Raw genomic sequence first — 19,133 nt, 5'->3', positions numbered from 1 at the left:
GACTGCGCTATGTACTCGTACCGTAGGTCCAGACACGCAATGGCACGACCTGAGAACAGACACTAGTCGTTTGTAAGAGTTGTAGAGTTTACATGTATGTGATTGCAGCTATAGTATTCAACTTCGGAAGTCTAGTTCCGATACACTGGCGGTTACAACTCCTGCATTACAGACTATAGACTGTATTAATATCAAAAAGGTTAGACCCGCTGCAGTCTACAGTGACTTGGCGTTACTGAATCTGCCATGAAACATCCGATACTACCGCTTCTCAAACCAGACTTCTGCATGTTTCTTTGTTTGGGTCAAGTTCACTTTTGAGCTTTCCACTGTGCTGCCTTTACCCCACCAATTTCCGAACATACCTATACCATCATCCAATATCACCGCGGTGCCAACCTGAACGACCTGGGTAAGCTTGCCTAAGACTTTGTCATGCTTGCCAAGTTTATCAGCGACATATACCCCAGTCCAGTTGAAAAGAGGTCCATCGAAATGCGTGAAAACCAAATGAGTCACAAAAATCTTGTCGATCTCAGCCACAAAGACTGGACCTGTTATATTAAGAGGCGCGTTGAGAGTCAGATCGGAGAACGGTAGATCAATTTTCGATTCAGGTATATGAACCTCGACAAGATTGACTTCGCCATAACTTGCATGATGATATATTCCCTCGATATGTTCAACGTGTGGCTTGGGGTCTTCCGGAGCGTCCGGATATAGCGGGATTTTGAACATCTGCTTGGCGATCTTGTACTCCCAGTCGAGTGGGTCTAGGTTCAATACCTCATCCACAATCATATTTGCTATAGTCTCTTGGAAAAGTGTGCCGAAGTTGTCATCGTTGATGGCTATCATAAAGCCAAATCCAAGAGACGGGATTCGAAGCATTCGCGAATGCTGGCCGGGCACACTGCCCGTATGAGTATGTACAGCGTGACCCCGATAGGTATAGACCCATTGGGCCAGACCGTATGTGAAGACACCGTATTCAAGATGATCCGCAGTACCTGACATCACAGTGTGCGTTGTTGTAACTTTATCAACCAAAGAATGGGGTAAGACAGTTGGATGTAGAAGTTCTTTTACCCATTTTGCCTATACCAGTAGGAAAATACTATACGCTTCAGCAGCGTACTATACGAGACGCAAAGTCACTCACCATGTCCTTGCCTGAGGTCACTACACCTCCCACACCTGCTTCGAATAATCCATCACTCGCAGTCCACCACCCAAAGGTTCCTTGCTCTGTCAGGCAGCTTGCGGCTAATTTGTCCACTCTCCTGTCTATTCCTTCCCAACAGGCTGTCACATTTACACCCGTACGTGTAAAAGAATCACTTCTATGTCCAGATATTAAGGCTTCTGTAGAATTGTGAGTCGTGCTTGACATTCCGATGGGATCCAGTATATGAAGTTTGACATAGTCCTGAAATGGAATCTGCAAGAGTCTCTCGACAATCAACGCAAGAGCAAAGTAGTGATGGTTATTATATTGCCAATTCTGACGAAATTCGGTGGAGGGGTTAAGGTGTCGCATGAATGATATGACTTGTGCCGGAGACTCGCCACTGCAAGCTGTCAACATCATGAGATGGTAGATTGATCTGGGCGACTCACCCGTGAATATAATCATGTCTAGGCATGCCAGACCTCATCGCTGCGAGGATGTCAGCCAAGACATCCGGTCCCCAGCTTGTAACTCACAAGCTAGATCGATCAAGTCCATGTGATCTGAAGCGTATCGATCTTTCAATTTCCATTCCGGCAAGATATCCTTCACTTTGCTGGACCATTCCAGTCTTTCCCCATTAGGTAGAACGGTATTGTTCTCCACGAGCAGTCCAATGGATAAAGCGGTAAATAGCTTCGAATTCGAGGCAATCGCGAACATCGTCTAAAAACTCTCATTTAGCTTGATATTGGATAGCTAGATAACTAAACGCACATCACCATCCACCTTATTTCCATATCGGTCTGCTTCTCCAAATGACATTGTCTCTAACGTCCATTTATCTTTCCCAGATGTATGTATCGTGGAATTGGGTGAAGCCGCTAATCCAATGCTGATACCCTTGACCCCCCATTTCTCTCTCAGTGTGTCTATCCTCTCTCTCAAGCTTGACGAGAGAATAGATGGCTCATTCGAGTTCGTCTGCAAGGGCTGCTGTGACGTTATCGCCGCAATCACACATGCGAGGTGTGCGAGAATGGTTAAGAGGTGAATCATGGTGATGGGTGGTGCATTCAAGATCACCTTGTTGAGGTCCAGTCTGAAGAGGTCATGCACCCAAAGAGAAGGACAAGGGATGAATTTGACACTATCAACACGCACAGGAAGAGGTTACGAGCAGAATGGAGGTACAACAAAGGAATGTGGAAGCCCTCCACGGAGTATGGGAACTAGATTACCATTCTCCTTCACGTAATCGTATAACATGTGCTGCTTCGGAAAAGACCGATGCATAAAAAGTGCCATGACAATGAAACCTCCTCAAACTGGCATGTGACATACAAATCCCAACATCAGGCTAATGGTAAACATTTATGCGCCGATTTGAGCTATGCATCGTGGCATTGTTCATGATTTAACCTTTTTTGAGACCAAGAGATCAATGATCTCTGAATCCCCTTCCTGTCTTTGACTGATCATACCCTTTCTTCAAGCCTCAGGCGTCTCCATCCGACGAGCTTCGTTTCGTTCCTGATAATTTCCCAGATCTCTTTCCTCAACAAGCTAGTCCAGATCTCACTCGTAGTCTTCATGTCCTCCGTACCATGTATTTTCAAGCTATACTGACATCCAGTCCCTCCAATGCAATACATCGCTTTGGCAATCTGGGAAAAAGAAGGCACGTGATCCGTCAAACCGACGTTGGAACTAGGATCCGCATTCGGTTGAACCGACGGTACATCCAAAGTCAGCGAGAAACTTGTGAGACCTATATGTGGACCAGTATAGGCGATGTCTAGTTCTTGGAGGGAACAATCGGACTTGGGTGTGAGCGGCAACAGAACACTTAGATCCTTGATTTTCCGATCAGGAATGGAACTCCAATTGAGGCCAGATGAGAAAAAATCATAGATGGAGGTGATAACCTTGGATCTGTCCGTTGATGTAGGAGGCATTATATCGATTTTCTCCACGAGCGAGCTCAGCTGTTCTATCACGTCGATGATGTTGGGACCTTCTGCTTCTTCTTCAGGTCGAAGACGAATGCTTTTAGGCATCTCGTGATGATCCCGGTACATTGTTGAGAACACCTCGCATAGTCGTTTACATGGAACGAGAAAGTCCATTTCTAACTGTATCACCGGTATTTTGAACATACCACTCTTTTCGAGCCAGGTGCGAAAGAATACCTCGGAATATGCAATGCGTTCTGTATCGAACTCGTCACAATTGTTCAACTGAACGTGTCGAATAATCGAGGTGATATCCCAATCTAAAGGAAACTCGTCTCGTTCGAGTGGAAAGTCGTCATCATCAACGTAATGTGGCTTTAAGTCATATAATATGTGGTGGATGAATCTGGGCGGCGAGGAGTCGAGATCGACGAGTTCCAAAGTATCGCAGTCGTACGTCACCCATCGTAATCGGGGATATCGCGCAAATAATACAGCTTCAGATGGGGACCTGTCAAGGGTTCGATCGCGATTGGTATCTTGATATGGGGGGGTAGTATCGATATGACGGACAGCCGAGAGGTATAAGCGTGTTCTGGACTTTGTGTGTCAAGAGCCAACAGTCAGCATAGATGGTCAATATCATCCAAATGTCACCACAAAACTCACTATGGAAGTACAGGCTTTCTCTACTTTCATACAATCATGATATAGAATCTTTGCAAACAATATCTCCGCAGCAGATCTTAAGTTCTCTTTATTGAGTGTCAAAGTCGTAATGAGAGCCTTGGAAGGGAGATATTCCAGGATTTTGGCACGGAGATTTGGTAAAGCCCAGACATAAGCTGCGACATGTGTGTCCTGATGCCTAAGCAGATTTGACGATTGTCAGTGTGATGTAGAGCTTGTTATCATGGGTAGATCTGCTCACTGCGAGCCGCTTGGAGCTGTCATATTGCTACTTTATTAGTTGTGTTTGATCTTTACACTGACTAGTCGGTGAGTGAATGACCTGAACAGTAAATGTATAAAGAGAACGACACTGAAGGGTCTGATATGCGAATGGATCGTATGTAAACGGATGTTGGGTAATTCAGCATCGTGCTTCCTCGACGCGTTTTTCGCGATTATTTTTACGGGGGGTTTCTAAATAATCTGATTCCGAAATCAGAATCTCAGCATATTCTTGCATGATCATATAGTCATCTGTCGCATCGAGGCATTGTAAGATACTTCGTCTTACGCAGGTCGGCCATCGAAGGTAGGCCGTTGATAAGCTACGTGAAGCAAAGAAAAAGAAGATTTGGACAGTTCAAAAGACTATATATATATAGAAGTCATTTTTCGGAATTGTAATGTTCGGGATGACTCGATCTACAACTCGTATAAAAGCTTGGCGTAACCGAGGGGAATATTCCACATGGGCCAACATTCCGAATCAACGCACTAAAATCTCCTAGCGAACTTGGTTACTTCACTTTCAAGTAGCTACTCCGAGTAGAAACGAGAGTCGCCAAGCGAAGTCGAATTCCTTGACCCTTCGATCAGCTTTAACAAGTCTGGAATAAGCATGTATTGTCAATGATGGCGTGCGCGAAAAAAAAGCTCACTTTTCCAATGATATGTTCATAATTCAGAATAATATCATGTAGTCTTCGAGATATTTCGTTCTTCATTCAGACTCATAACCTTGTATCTCTCTCTGGAATCCCTGTTTGCTGAGACAATATGGCTTCCATTACTGAGCAGAATGATGGTATCAACCGAAAGAAGTCCTGTGAGTAAAATACTCTGATTTCACCCAAAAAATATGGTAATCAGCCAGCTTACGTATTGTCGGATATGCTCTAGTTTACCGGTCGGTGCCCTTCCAAATCGCCGTGGCAGCTGGTGTATCCTTTACTGCTCCAGGCATGTAAGTATCGATTCTTAATTGGATGTTTGTGCGTTTGCTGATTAACAAGCTTGATATGGTGATAGGTGGGACGCTCTAGGAGGACTTGGAGCTGGAGGAGCTGCCGAACCATTTGCAGTCTCCGCTGCAAACGCTATCTTATATGCACTATTTGCTGTCTTCTGTGTACTTGCGGGAGCTATCAATAATCGGATAGGATTGAAATGGGGGTTGGCAATAGGGTGAGTAGGATATCCGTTGAACGTCGACTTCCGCTGACATTCGGCTTGCAGTGTGAGTGATTTTGTCATATATTTCGAGTTATATACATGAAAGACGAGACTGAATTTAGACCTTGTTAAACAGGCAATCGGTTATCCACTTTACGGAGCTGGGTTATACACCAATAACAAAACTGCCACTACATGGTTTATGATCTTTGGAAGTGTATGCTGTGGTATTTCCGCTGGATTCTTTTGGGCCGCGTAAGTCTGTCATATCATTACTGACATCGAAGGAAATAGTTGACCTTGTTGTTCTCGGGCTTTCTTAGTGAAGCAGCGATTATTATCGGATATCCCAGTCCGAAAGAAAGAGGATTTTACCTGGCTTGTTGGCAGACTGCTAAAGCTTCTGGACCGATCATTGGAGGCGCGATAACATTAGGTTTGAACGCGAACCGTGAAACCGCTGGATCAGTGGGGTGAGTTGATCTGTTCCCACTCGCAGTTGCGTCAATTGATTGATCGAGCTGACTATGAGCAACAGATCCGCGACTTATATCGTCTTCATAGTCCTCATGTGTCTTGGTTTACCCATCGCTCTATGCTTGAGCCCTGCTTCAAAAGGTAATTATCCTCTTATTCCCTACATGAACTTTACAGATTGAAGCCAATGCTGATATCCATTGATAGTATGGCGAAAAGACGGGACCAGAGTCGTTGTACATAAACACGCCTCATTGTGGGAAGAATTGAGAGCTGTTGTGAAATTAGCAACCTCAAGGAGAATCGTCCTTCTCGTTCCGGCTTTCTTTATCAGTTATTTCTATAACCCATTCGTTAGTACTTGGTTAACAAGTTATTTCGTGAGTCTCGTCTATTGCTACCGGTGTGAACTCAGATCTCGATATGATACTAAATAAATAGGGTTTGCTATGTTCACAGACTGTACGATCCAGAGCCTTTTCATCATTCTTTACTCCATTCGCTGGTATCTGCAGTTCTTTCATCATCGGAACTTTTTTAGATAAACAATCAATCCATATCCGTACTCGTGCAAGAATAGCTTTTGTAAGCTATATCTGGATCATTTCAAATTACTAAAGGTTTTACTTTTATCTGACATTTTTGGTCGGGGTAATTCTTTTGATGAATCAAATTACAGGCTACGATTGTGATTATTATGACTGGAACATGGATCTGGGCAATCATTCTACAGAAGAGATTTTATGATAATCCACCTGTATTTGATTGGTTTCAAGGTGGCTTTGGATCCGCATACGCTTTAGTATTCTTGTGGACTTTTATCGGTCAATCGTTCCAACAATACCTCTATTGGGTAGTTGGCCAATATACCAGTGAGTATCGATCAAGACGATCAAGCCTTGGTAATCCGTTTTGTCAAAGAACGGGGGAAATATGCGATTATTCTTAGATTAACCTGATTTGCTGATTTTTTCCTTTGTTGTCGTGCGAATAGCGGATCTATCATCACTCTCTCATCATACAGGTATTCTTCGTGGACTTGAAGCTTTAGGTCAAACTGTAGCATGGGCAATGCAAAGTGAAGCAGGAGTCAATCATTTCGTTAGTATAGGAATGAATTTCGGTATACTCCTTATAGCTGTCATTCCTACTTGGATAGTCGTATCGGCTCTTGATCATACTCATGAAATAGTAGTAACGGAACAAACGGGCATTCCTGGAAAAAACGATGAGGAAGAGGATATAGTAAAATCAGGAGGTCATACTCCCGCTCTGAGCGAATAATTTAATTCACAGAGGTCAATCAGAACATATAAAACTAGTATATAGACGGAATGAAATAGACAGATTATAATAAAACATGAAAACATGCAACTTTTCGTAACTGAGTCGAGTGTGTCAAATGGTCATCGAAAGATATCGTCCAAGTACAATTTGAGTCCCAGGTCCTCGATGCACTTCCACCCTCCTCATACCTCTCGGACGAGGGTCATCTTCAGTTAGATGAATCGCAATGTCAGAACCGGATGCTTGAGTTGTGAAGTTTATCTTTTGGTTACAAGTAGATAGATATATGACGTAATCTCTCAATCTTTCTACGACAACATGAATTTCATTTGCCACTCCAAATAACATCTAATCGCACTCATTTCATCTTAAACTTGGTATTTCATTTGTCTCTTTCTCCAACTTCTCATCTGATAAATAGATACATCGCAAGTCAAGATGTCGAATAAGCCGTCATACGCTGCTATAGTATCGAACAGTCCTCCAAAGTCATCCGCCATCATATCGGGTGCAAGCACAACTGGTGGACCAAGTGATGCCCCTCCTCCTTGTGAGTTTCATTCCTATCTCGTTTCCTCTGATCCCTACAGGCGAAGGTGATGGTGGAAATCAAAAGAGCCTGAGCAATCATGGTTGCGTGTATATAGGGGTGACGCTGACAGACGGTGTGTCTTCTCAGACTCTGAACCTAATCAACATCATAACCCTATCCCACATCAAACCGTATTACCTCCCCCAACACAGCATCAACAGCGTAATGATATCGAATCAGCATCTCACGGGCATGGCACTGTAGGATGGTCTCCACCACCTTCATATGCAGTAGCAAGATCAAGAGCGCTGAGGAGATTCTGGTTGGCTTTCTTGTGGGCGTGGTTGATCTGGATATTTGTCGGGTGAGTTGAATGGCTTAGAGAACGTACTTCTGGTCCTATTACCTACACCATTTATGCCGCTGGATGTGGTATCTGTCCAGCTTACCTCATCGTATATCCTCAAGCGGAAGCGAGATTCCTTACTGACCTACATCTTTTTTTCAAAAAATAATATAGCCTACTCATCGGCGGCGGAGTCTCTGATATATCGAACGATCCATCACCAGGACATCATGGACATTGGGACAAGAATGGAGAATGGCACAATGACAAAGGAGGAGTATATCTCGCGAATGGAGTGGTGAACGTGTTGACCAACGTCAAAGATAAAGCTATCGGAGTAATACCTAATTTCAATTAGATGATCGCATCAATTTGATACAAGGAGAAGAGATTGCTCTTCTTTATTTCACACTTGTTATTCTTCCATGACAAGATGATGAACATCTCCACTCCACTTCATCCACCATCTTTTCGTATAGTTTTCACGCCGCGTGATTCTCTATTTCTTAGTATTGTACTATGCACTGTATGTAGATCCAATCGTTAAATGTAATCATCCGGATGCTATACATGTCGGACTAATGGTAAACTAAATTACAGACAGACGAAAGATGAAATTACAGTAACAAAACGATGTCACACTGAGAAGGTCAAACCGTTGGATTCACGTATATACTTGTATAGTGCTTTTTCAATCATTGTTGATGATCATTTTCTTCTACACCTCTGGAGAACCTTTCGACCAGCCTATCGAATTGTATGCTTGATCTAATATATAATTCTTTCCAACCTTGGATTGTCATATATTGACCATCTTTGAACCATCTGATCCACCATTTCTCTTGTCTTTTCTTCTTTTCTCTTTCTTTCCTCTTTTGACGAATTTCTTCTGCGTTCACTTCCAGTATTTGAGTTTCGACGTAGAGTAATAATCTGTGAGTTACTGATCTGACACCCGCGTAAACTTGGAATAAAGTATTGACGGCACCTATCAAGACTAATAGAACGATCATGATCGTTCCTATTGATGTATTTCCATTCCCATTGGTTCCACCACCACCTGTACGAACTCTTCTTCTACCCCAATTACCCAAAAATCCAAATCCTCTCAATCCATTCACTAATTGTAATGGGCCAAATAATGATAATGTGAATATCAATGATAGGAATGACATTGACCCCAACATCGCCAATCCCAATAAGAATCGAATGACCAATTCGAAACCGAATGTGGTTAAAGGTCCAGATATTAGAAGGTTTGAAGATAATTTATTTCTATATGTCGAAAACCTTTCTGATATACCTATAAAAGTTTGAATGGCAGCTATGAATATATCCCAAACCAATGCTCCACCACCACCGACAACGATGACTGGACCGTTATCGATAGCACCATATGGATCATCCATTAGATCAAAGATCGAGGTGACGGGTGAACGTGATGTTCGGGATAGCAATGTACGTGATATAGTAGGTGAATGATGTAGAACCAGATGTAGAATCTGACCGAGAAGGAGTGTAAGTGAGACGAAAGAGATAAGGGTGGAGAGTAGAAGAATAGGTCTGGAAGTTGCTAGACCAGATATCAGAGTTCCTATTTAGTTGACGAGTCAGCTTGGATTACAGTACGAAGAGCTTTGAGGACCGAAGAAAGTTTGTAAGCTTACTACGCAGTTGATAACGATAATGACATTGTGGGCATTCTAACGTTGGTCAAATCAGGTTTCAGAGGAACATCATCGAAATAGGCGTGTTATCAACGATCTCTTACCCACCCATATGTGCCTTCTACGAATCGCAAGTGAAAGTCAGCAGAATTCAAATGGGACAAGTGCCAAGTGTTACTCCGAATGACTCGAATTGGCTTTTCACAATAGTCAGAAAGATAAGGCCGACTCACAGCGTTCGTACCTGTCCCTCTCCAAGCATTGAGGCAATTGACTAAAGGCGATCGAATGATGAGTTATAATCCTGTCAGTCTCCCTTTCTGTTCTGTGAATGGGAACGATACTAACCATGGACGTGCTACAAGATATGAACGTTTGCGATCAGCTTAGTCCCGATGCTTTTCACAGAGGAATAGGCTGAGTGTGACGCACAATACCAAAGTGACAGTTCGTCAGAGACTGATACTCACTCGCATACTGCCTGTACAGAGACAGGGTGAGATCATTTTACCTGAATTGACCTCTTCTTCTTGACCTGAGAAACATATTCTACATAATCTATCTTCTTCGTCACTGTCGTTGATCTGAGACTCTTCTTTCGTTTCTAAAGTCATTTTCGAGTTTGAAGGAATATCCATCCCATCTTCATCTGTATTCGTGGATCCTGATCTGGATATATCTTCAGCACCCTCGTTATCCTTATTTACTTGACAAGAAGTGGCATCATCATCTTCCGTTGATCCTGGAAGTGAATGATCAAAGTGAGAGTCATCTAATGGCGTGGAAGGTAATGAGTTCTCAACGTTCTCTTCATCTTGCATATCTACTTGTACTTGAATTCCAGGATCGTTAGGAACGAAGGGGAACTGATCAAAGTATTGACGATGTATCTGATCCATTTTTATTATTATTCGTAACACTACATATACACCTGTTGATTCTGTCTGTCGTTGATATCTACGTTGTGAACGTATGTATGAGTCGTGAGACGTGGAAGCTAGTCAGTGACAGACGTGAGAAAGAAGAACGTGAATAAAAAGCCCATACACGAGATGACGGCCGTCGGTCAACCGTATCTACGTGGTCAATGGCCGAAGATTTATATCATCGGGGCACATTCATCCGGATAATCAACCGATTATTACATTAAAATTTATATTACATTGTTTGTAGATATAGAGAATTACTCGATGCATGGAGGAGACAGCAAGAGAACCCATACTGAACAAGGGAGAACGGTCCCAATATCCTCATCGCTGATGCTCGACTTCAAGCGGGTTATACGTGTAGGCTTTGAACGCGTCTTTAGTTCTCGTGCAACATGTTGATCATCTGTACACAATTACATACATGAACAACAAGGTCATAATGGTTGATATCTCTTACATGCAGTGACTTAAAGACTGACATACTCCAATGACGCCTAGTAGGTTGATCTCTTCATAGATATCACATTGCGACAGTTCATAACACCCTACTGACGACTCGTGTGATTTGTTTTCATAGATAGCATAATACTCACGTCGCGGGATATGTACGGTCCTTACCTGATTTTCGGTCAAATGTCTTGGAACACCTACTTTGCAATTCATTGATCACTGCTCTAACGATGAGCAAGGTCAACTTTGATGCTGCGGATGAAGTGCTTCATTCAGAAATAAGCTATGGTGATGGGAAGAAGATCAGCCAAAGCAGATAGGATGGGAAACGTATACCAAGGGAAGACAGGGCTGTGCTTGTATGAACAGAAGAAAAGATGGAAGAGGAAGTCAGATAACGTGTTTCAGTACAAAGCTTGAACGTGAACAGTTCGCCCTTTTCAGCAAGCGTACCGTCTGTACACTTTGATGAACCCTTTCCTGACGATGACTTTTCTAATACGTGCCGAGAAAATGAGTTTTTATTGCATGCGCACAAAGAGAAAACCGTCCTCATCCCAAACAAGTCTAATACTAGAGTTATACCTAAAAAAACCTAGTCAACAACCTTCCAGGCTCCCCCTACCTTGCCTTCCCATTTACAAAAACCGATCAAAAGATGTGTATGATATTACGTTTAAAGGGGACCGTGTCTAGCGGGCTTAGGGGGGTCATATACGATCTTTCTGGTTTTGAGGTATGACCATTTGAATCTCTTGACGTAAAGTGAAATAGCGGTTAAAGTTGAAAGAATCATTAAAGCTTGTAAACCCATCTTCTTTCTTTGATCATGTTCAGGTTCAGCTGCCCAGTTGAGGAAAACGGTAACATCTTTAGCCATTTGAGAGGATGTAGCGGGGGTTCCTATCATGATAGTTTTTTGGGTTAGCGGGATATCATCGAGAAGAGATGGACATCTAAGCCAACGTCACTATAAACTCACCATCATCGTACTCAACTAAACCATCGAACAATACTCTGGCCATAGCAATACCACCACCTGGGAAGTAAGGGTTGTAGTTCATACCCTCTGCAAGTTTAACACCAGCGGGAGGGTCACAGTATCCAGTAAGAAGAGAGTAAATGTAATCGGCGTTTCCGTGTCGAGCTTTTACGATAAGTGAAAGATCTGGGGGAAGACCACTGTTAATTTGGAAATGAACGGTACCCAGTCAGCTCAGAGATTTCTTTTATTCATGATGTCGTGATGTCTGAGTGGAAGATATTACTCACCCTCCGTTACCAGCTCGAGCGGCTTCTTCGTTGGGGTAAGGTGCAGGCATGTAATCTGCGAGCTTTCCTCTGTTGAAACAAAAACGTAAGGGTATTAGCATTCTGCTTTTTATTTTGGCCACTAATCATAGGGATCTAATCAGAGTAAACCCCTCTCCCCTGTTACAGTATTCCGAATTGTATGTTGACGAAGAAAATAATCTCGGATTCGATATCCACCGATAAATAACCCACATAACATCATTTAAAGCAGGGAGTTTTTACTCACGGTCGTTGGAACATCTCTCCTTCATCATTTGGTCCATCGGTATATTCGACTTCTTCAGCCATAGCTTTGGCTTCATCTACGGTATGAGATACACCGACCAAATTTCGCCAAGCGATTCGATCGAGGGAGTGACAAGCTGAACAGACTTCTCGGTAAACTGTCAAGTAGGAATTGGTGTGTCAGTGTCACTGCATCCACGATATTACCTTCTAGATTCATGTCTTTCACAGAAGCGCATTTTCTATTTCCTCTCTATCCATTTTCAAAAGACCCTGATCATGTCCGTCTGCTCTCACTCGCCTCCGACAGTATATAGCATCCATAAGCGCCGATCCTTCTAACTTCTGATTGATATCTAACCTAATGACCACTCCCTTCGAACAACTCCTCCGCGTCTTCATCCTATGCACCAAGCCCCACTTGAAGCAGAAGAAACAAACAAAACTCACCTTGATAACCTCTTCTGATACTGGCATGGTTAAAAGTCTCGAAAGGACCATAATGTTCAAATGGCCATGTGGTAGGATGCATACCATTTTCAGCGGCTGAATTTGCTGAGGCTTCAGGTAATAAAGAGCTTGTACCGTATAAATGATTGTACCATGCTAATGAACCTGCTGCTAATAAAGTTGACGTTCCAATGGCTGTTTTTGATGCTAAGAAAGGTACTGAGGGAGATGATTGTGATGAGAATCGAGCCTAAGTAAATATACACCCAAAACATATTGCTTTGATCAGCATTTGAACTATCACAGTGCCCTCTTTTCCACTATCTTATTTCGACATCATCTCTTTGATATTTGAACCGAGAGAGACGACTGATATGACATGTCGATCGATTTGAGATCCCATTCTATCCAAAACATATCAACTTACCTTGCCAATGGGTGATACTCTTGCAGCCCTGCTGACGAGCCTTGGGAAAGCTTGAGAGAGCATTTTGGCGGGAGGGGTTTGGGATGAAGGATGAAGGTGATTTATAGATGTCGATGATATAGAATAATGATCAATAGCAGGAGCGTAGTTAGTGAAATCCCACTTCTTTGCCTCAATCTGCCAATCACACACAACGGAATATTAAACAACCCACCCCGACTTATTCCGGAATTATAAACCCCCATCCCTGGTAGAAGATAACGCCGATATAAGAGACCAATGTGGCAGACATTAATTACTTGCATATCATATCATATGGTATTCTGGTATTCATGCATATGGCTCATGGAGAATACGCTACTCGTATATACTATAATATGCATTTCAACTACTCTAAACCTACTCCTCAACATCTTGGACACCGCTATAAGGTTCCAATCGTTGACTAGCACCAGACCAGTCGATCGTGCCTTTGACCAACTGATCAACCACTTCGATGACATCGTCGATCTTACCGATCAATTGATTGGTAGAATCTCTTTCTCGTAACGTCATGGTATCGTTCTTGATGGCTACCATGGGATGACACATCAGTTTCCCGGACATTGAATGAGGATATACAGACGCGACTCACATGCGAAATCAACGGTACATCCAAAAGGTGTACCAAGCTCGTCATTTCTAGCGTATTTCTTACCGATCGATGCCGAAGAATCATCAACTCGACTGGCAATACCAATCCTTCTCATCTTTCGAGCTGTATTCGCCAAGCGGCATCGTATCAGCAAATGTGCACTGAGGTGTAAGAGACGACGTCACTCACAGATTTCGTGTATCTTAGCTCTCAATTCTGGGTCTTGAGAGATAGTAACGATAAGGCATTTCATTGGAGCAACAATGGAAGGGAGGGAGAGGACCTATACACAAATCCGCATATCAGTTAAAGTAGCTCGGCTTCTAGAAGAGACTAGACTGACACCTCGAGCTTTGTCTTGTTCTCTTGCCCAGTAAGAGTGTTCAAGCAATGAATAGAGAATTCGACCAATACCAAAAGAAGGTTCAATGACATTAGGGGTGAATTCTCGCACTACGCGTAAGATAGTTTAGCAGCTAACCACTGCGTCCGTAAGAAGGCTGGAGAAGGGACACTCACTATGCTCAGTAACGGTTATAGGATCAATCTTGACTAAATCAGGTGTGATTTCGTATGATTTACCATCAGCACATTTGACTGACGATTTACTGCCATACCCAAATATCATCGATCAGCATGAGTTCTCTTTCGATCAAAAACGACTCTAGCGTACCCGTTGGCGAGTTCATCCTTTATACATTGTAATTTGTCTTTTTCTAAACCGAGTAGAGTCTCTTTGATCAAAGTTGCATCCTTCTTGAAAGTCATTCCAAACTTCTTGGCATCGAATTGAACATCTAATTTTTCAACTTTTTTAGGTTCATCTAATTTCTGTTGTACTCTTAGAGGTTGCTTGGTTCGTACTGAATGAACAGTCAAGTCATATGCTGATCGATCAGCACATCCAACACATTCTATCCATCCATATGATGATTGAATTTCGAAATCCCAACAATCCTGATGAGTCGACGTGATCGAATTAGCTCCACCCCTTTGTATCAAGTATTTACACGCCAAGGATGAAACAGGTTCAACTCCAGATTCTACTCACAGCAGCATAATGAGCCATTTCGTTTGCCATATGTTGCCTGCATCTCAATCTCTTGGGGTCGATACCGATCTTTTCGAGGAAAAGTTGCGTTCGTCCAAGGAAGTAACCAAGAGTCTCGTTATCTACTATTTTCTACTCGATCGTATCAGCAAAGCAGCCATTATCTTCAAGCAACGAATCAAGGGACTCACTTTAGCTACAGCATCACCGACTGTCATTTGGGTAAGCTCAGTTCGACCTTCAGTCTGAACGTCTTTAGGTAGTAAAGTCAATTGAACGTCTTTGACTTCGTTGAATCGAGCATGTCGTTTATCGAGGGGATCAACGTAGTGTTCGATTTCAGCCATGGTGAACTCTCTACGTGCACGCGATAGTGTCAGCGGTATATCCTTCACAAAATATCATGAAGAAATGACTTGCCGAACTCGAAGCAGACCTTGTCTAGGAGCAATTTCATTTCTGAAACTTCGGCCGATCTGAGCAGAGGCGAATGGTACTTTACCATTGTTGAACTCCAAAAGTCGTGCAAAGTTTACAAAATGACCTTGTGCAGTTTCAGGTCGAAGGTAGCTGGACAAGTCATAGAGTATCAGCGCTGATCACGCATAGTCCAGCGTGATTGAAGATACGTGAGAAACTTCTACTCACCCCTTGATTTGACCGGTAGGACCAATGTTACTCTCAAACATCAAGTTGAATTCGACAGGCTCAGAGAGTTCATTGCCGGTGGTAGGGTTTCGAATGTTGTGTTTTCGGACGAGTTCACCAAGTTGTGGTCCGGTGTAGTTGTCAATCTAAGAGTTGAGTTGCGTGGTATCAGTATGAGTAGATTCAACGTGATTAAGCGGATTATTCCTCTTTCTGATTGAACATTGATGTCAAGGCGTAGAATTTATTTCCCTTTTGCTTCGCAACAATTTCTCAAATGTCCGCCCTCACTCCGTCTCGTAGGACAAAGCAAAAGCAAAAGCGAAACGGAAATCTAAACTCACTTGAGCCAACAAACTCTCATATTCCTCTACGACGCTGTCCTCTAGTTTAATAGCAACGGATTTAACGTTCTTCTTCTTCTTTTTCTTCTTCTCATCTTCCTCTTTCTCCGGTTCTTCATGCTTTACGCCTCTGGCTTCTTTATCTCCTTTGAGTCTAGCTTCAATGACTGCTTCGACTAAATGGTCCGCTCGGAAGATTTCACCGGTCTGTACATCCTTGACCATCCAATCGGCGAATCTGAGGGGGTTTTAAGGAAAGGGCGGGGCGGGAGGGGAGAAGATGATGATTGTGTTCGTTTAGCCTAAACACCTCTTGGTTCTTATTAAATAAGAGAATTGACTCACTTGTCAACATGACCAGAAGTTTTGAGTACCTCAGAAAGAGTCATGATAGTGGTATCAAGTTCCAACATATCTTCTTCGATTATATAGTGTTTTCTCCATTGATCCAAGATATTAGCTTGGAGTGCAGATCCAGTAGGTCCATAATCGTATAAACCCGCAACACCTATAACCATTACCATCGAAATTAGCTCCAAGCGACTTTTGACCTCTCTATTGGATAAGAAGAGAGAAACTTACCACCGTAAATCTCAAAAGCAGGAGCGAAGAAGAATCTTCTAGCTAATAAAGCATCTAAAGTTGGTTTATCGAATTCATGAGCAGTCTTGTTTATAGGTGTTGATAGCTCTGAAGGAGTAGAAGTTGATGCTGCTGACTGAGACACCATTTTGACTTGTTGTTGATATTGTAGATTGATGGTTGCAGTTCTGTATCCAGTGGATTTTGGTGTTGATATCAAGCGTCTAGTGATTGATGATACAGCTTGACGCATAGGTTGACTCCTCCAGAGTATGATATTCTGCTTTTGAGAAGATTAATGAATGAAGTATGTCGATGTAAAAACTATGAGTCGAATTTTGGGAGCCATAGGACACATTCCCATTTTCATCCAACTTTTACAGTTAACCACATATAACGCAGGCATGACGTGGCATTATTGATCTGAAGTATCGTGTTATGTAATCCTATCAATCTCGTCATTTAGTGTGGAGTCTCCACATCGTTTCAAAGTGTGAAAACAAGCTAAAGATGTCAGTTCAATTGTTCAATCATCCATAACATATCCCTCCCTGTCCCCCCCCAGCCATCTGACGCAGAGAGAGCTAGCTCAACGATGAGGCATTTACGTCCAGTAGACAAACAATGGTTGTTCACCGCCTCGACTTTGGGCAATACACCTTCTTTAGATGATGGGATACCAGTCGAAACAGAATTGAAAAGGAGGAAAACAACAATAGAGTATATGAGAAGTTTGGCTTTGAGAGCTAATGCAATTGCGTGAGTTGTCATCATGTTGAGGTTTGTAGCCTGCTTCGATGTGTATCTAGCTGATGAATATACAACCAAAAGTAACGGCGACGATGCAGAAGCTACTCATTTAAGAGGTTCTTTGACTGTTGGTTCTACTTTAGTGCATCGTTTTTACATGAGAAGATCTCTGAAAGACTTCAATGAGAAGGTTAGGCCGTCGTCTTATTCTCTCTTCTGCTATCAAATGGGTCGACCTCATTGACATTTTTACTTATTCCTCCTGGATGATAGATGATCGCCCCAACAATACTATTCTTAGCGACTAAGATTGAGGAAGAACCGTTAAAATTACGACATATAGTCAACGCATGTATTGGAAAATTCGAACCTCCAGGATCAAAAGGATGGTTCCCTGATCTGAACGCTCATGAGGTGAGTCCAAAGCTTCTTTTTACATTCCTTTTGAGAGACTTGTACAGACACTTACATCTTATCGTGAATTAATGTGTAATATACTGATGTGTAATATAGCAACCACCAAGAGAATATCGAACATGGGAAAAATCAATTTTAGCAATTGAAGAAATCGTTTTAGAAGCTTTATGTTTTGATATGGCAGTTGATCAACCCTGGGTCATACTGAGAAGAGCTATTCGAGGATTAGATGAGGTTATAGCCAAGACTTCATTGGATCAAAATACTATCTCCAGCTCCAGCTCCAGTTCGAATTCGAATTCGAACTCAAATACGACGTCGACGATGAATGGATCAATCGCTAAGCCGGTCAACGGAGATGTCATTGGAGATAATCTCGAGGATGGTGAAATTGATGCAAGTCTCAATGCGAATGTAGTGCCCAACGGAAAAGGCAAAGAAAAATTGACTGAAAATATAGTAATTGAATTAGGTTGGACCATGTTATCCGAATCGTGAGTCCTTCATTTCCATCAGATCTTCTCCCGCAGTATCATCATGAGGATACTGCCAACCAGGATAGTCTCATTTGCTAACTACAAGTTGATTTTCAAATTTAGAACGTTATCACCGTTATCAATCTTGTATCCAGCACAAATAATATCATTCATATCATTTATAATGGTGATTTCATTGACCGATCAAATACCCCTATCAGAAGGTTTAGTAGCTGCTTCGGAATTGGGCGATAAGTTTGGCTTGGACATAAGCTTCAGTGAGGATGGTGATGGTGTCAAAGGCAATGATCTGGATATCGTCAAACGTATGTCGAGAAATCCCTGAGCTTATCTGCTTGGTCCAAGGGTTAGCGCAATGCTAAATGTAATGTTTGCTTCTAGATTGTTTGGCCGATTTTGTCAGATTCATGAATGAAGGGTTGATAGATGAAGGTCTATCTAGGTATATAGTCGTGCGTATATCATTGTCTGACAGAGATATTTTTGGAAGAATGTCGAACTAATCCAACGATTGCTATCATGTGGAGTCAGGCTGAACCTGAAGAAAGGAAAGATCGGTTCAGAAGACGATTTACAGCTCTGCTTGGTGATAAAGATAAAGTCACCAAATCCGAGACCAATGGGTCGGTGGAAACTGAACTCCAATCAGATCAGGCACAGGTAAAAGAGGAAGACCTGATAAAGATGGGCAAGAGAGATGTAGAAATGACCGAATCAGCTCCTACTCCTCCTTCATAAATCATCTACAGACGAAAATCTGTCGTCCTCACTGCAGCATCCCAAAGCATCATCAATACATAGTTGTAAAATGTTGTATCGTCATATGCATCATAGCATTGCGCCAATCTCTAATGAT

The 19,133-nt window shown here is 42.5% G+C and overlaps 8 protein-coding genes across 8 annotated transcripts; 3 read left to right on the top strand and 5 right to left on the bottom strand.

Moving 5' to 3' along the window:
• Positions 1-261: 261 nt before the first annotated feature.
• IL334_006296 (uncharacterized protein) lies at positions 262-2,230 on the bottom strand (the record flags this gene model as incomplete). The annotated part of the gene is made up of 5 exons (XM_062938000.1): positions 262-1,098; positions 1,163-1,571; positions 1,621-1,660; positions 1,708-1,897; positions 1,949-2,230. The coding sequence occupies 5 exons, from the start codon at positions 2,228-2,230 to the stop codon at positions 262-264; spliced, it is 1,758 nt and encodes a 585-aa protein (XP_062794051.1).
• Positions 2,231-2,649: 419 nt separating this feature from the next.
• IL334_006295 (uncharacterized protein) lies at positions 2,650-4,080 on the bottom strand (the record flags this gene model as incomplete). Its single annotated transcript, XM_062937999.1, has 3 exons — positions 2,650-3,726; positions 3,796-3,994; positions 4,058-4,080. 3 exons carry the CDS (start codon positions 4,078-4,080, stop codon positions 2,650-2,652), a joined length of 1,299 nt encoding a protein of 432 aa, XP_062794050.1.
• A 774-nt stretch (positions 4,081-4,854) lies between these two features.
• On the top strand, positions 4,855-7,011 carry IL334_006294 (uncharacterized protein; the record flags this gene model as incomplete). The annotated part of the gene is made up of 11 exons (XM_062937998.1): positions 4,855-4,903; positions 4,978-5,041; positions 5,107-5,262; positions 5,314-5,326; positions 5,387-5,505; positions 5,574-5,723; positions 5,789-5,868; positions 5,935-6,107; positions 6,187-6,312; positions 6,407-6,599; positions 6,722-7,011. The coding sequence occupies 11 exons, from the start codon at positions 4,855-4,857 to the stop codon at positions 7,009-7,011; spliced, it is 1,413 nt and encodes a 470-aa protein (XP_062794049.1).
• A 441-nt stretch (positions 7,012-7,452) lies between these two features.
• Positions 7,453-8,250, top strand: IL334_006293 (uncharacterized protein; the record flags this gene model as incomplete). Its single annotated transcript, XM_062937997.1, has 3 exons — positions 7,453-7,564; positions 7,694-7,910; positions 8,067-8,250. The coding sequence occupies 3 exons, from the start codon at positions 7,453-7,455 to the stop codon at positions 8,248-8,250; spliced, it is 513 nt and encodes a 170-aa protein (XP_062794048.1).
• A 337-nt stretch (positions 8,251-8,587) lies between these two features.
• IL334_006292 (uncharacterized protein) lies at positions 8,588-10,458 on the bottom strand (the record flags this gene model as incomplete). Its single annotated transcript, XM_062937996.1, has 6 exons — positions 8,588-9,486; positions 9,560-9,595; positions 9,668-9,680; positions 9,793-9,833; positions 9,908-9,917; positions 10,030-10,458. The coding sequence occupies 6 exons, from the start codon at positions 10,456-10,458 to the stop codon at positions 8,588-8,590; spliced, it is 1,428 nt and encodes a 475-aa protein (XP_062794047.1).
• Positions 10,459-11,614: 1,156 nt separating this feature from the next.
• IL334_006291 (uncharacterized protein) lies at positions 11,615-13,417 on the bottom strand (the record flags this gene model as incomplete). Its single annotated transcript, XM_062937995.1, has 6 exons — positions 11,615-11,841; positions 11,921-12,120; positions 12,211-12,279; positions 12,479-12,635; positions 12,928-13,177; positions 13,355-13,417. The coding sequence occupies 6 exons, from the start codon at positions 13,415-13,417 to the stop codon at positions 11,615-11,617; spliced, it is 966 nt and encodes a 321-aa protein (XP_062794046.1).
• A 336-nt stretch (positions 13,418-13,753) lies between these two features.
• On the bottom strand, positions 13,754-16,761 carry IL334_006290 (glycine-tRNA ligase; the record flags this gene model as incomplete). Its single annotated transcript, XM_062937994.1, has 13 exons — positions 13,754-13,926; positions 13,989-14,111; positions 14,178-14,271; positions 14,332-14,441; positions 14,508-14,596; positions 14,662-14,945; positions 15,040-15,171; positions 15,231-15,396; positions 15,460-15,609; positions 15,688-15,833; positions 16,032-16,269; positions 16,377-16,539; positions 16,614-16,761. The coding sequence occupies 13 exons, from the start codon at positions 16,759-16,761 to the stop codon at positions 13,754-13,756; spliced, it is 2,016 nt and encodes a 671-aa protein (XP_062794045.1).
• A 447-nt stretch (positions 16,762-17,208) lies between these two features.
• On the top strand, positions 17,209-19,015 carry IL334_006289 (uncharacterized protein; the record flags this gene model as incomplete). The annotated part of the gene is made up of 7 exons (XM_062937993.1): positions 17,209-17,372; positions 17,445-17,553; positions 17,637-17,777; positions 17,877-18,274; positions 18,380-18,582; positions 18,659-18,729; positions 18,809-19,015. 7 exons carry the CDS (start codon positions 17,209-17,211, stop codon positions 19,013-19,015), a joined length of 1,293 nt encoding a protein of 430 aa, XP_062794044.1.
• Between the last annotated feature and the right edge of the window lie 118 nt (positions 19,016-19,133).

Source organism: Kwoniella shivajii, chromosome 8 (genome assembly GCF_035658355.1).
Source record: "Kwoniella shivajii chromosome 8, complete sequence".
Taxonomy (NCBI): Eukaryota; Fungi; Basidiomycota; class Tremellomycetes; order Tremellales; family Cryptococcaceae; genus Kwoniella; species Kwoniella shivajii.
The sequence above is the reverse complement of the archived record's forward strand: the minus strand, read 5'-3'. Positions and strand labels throughout refer to the sequence as shown.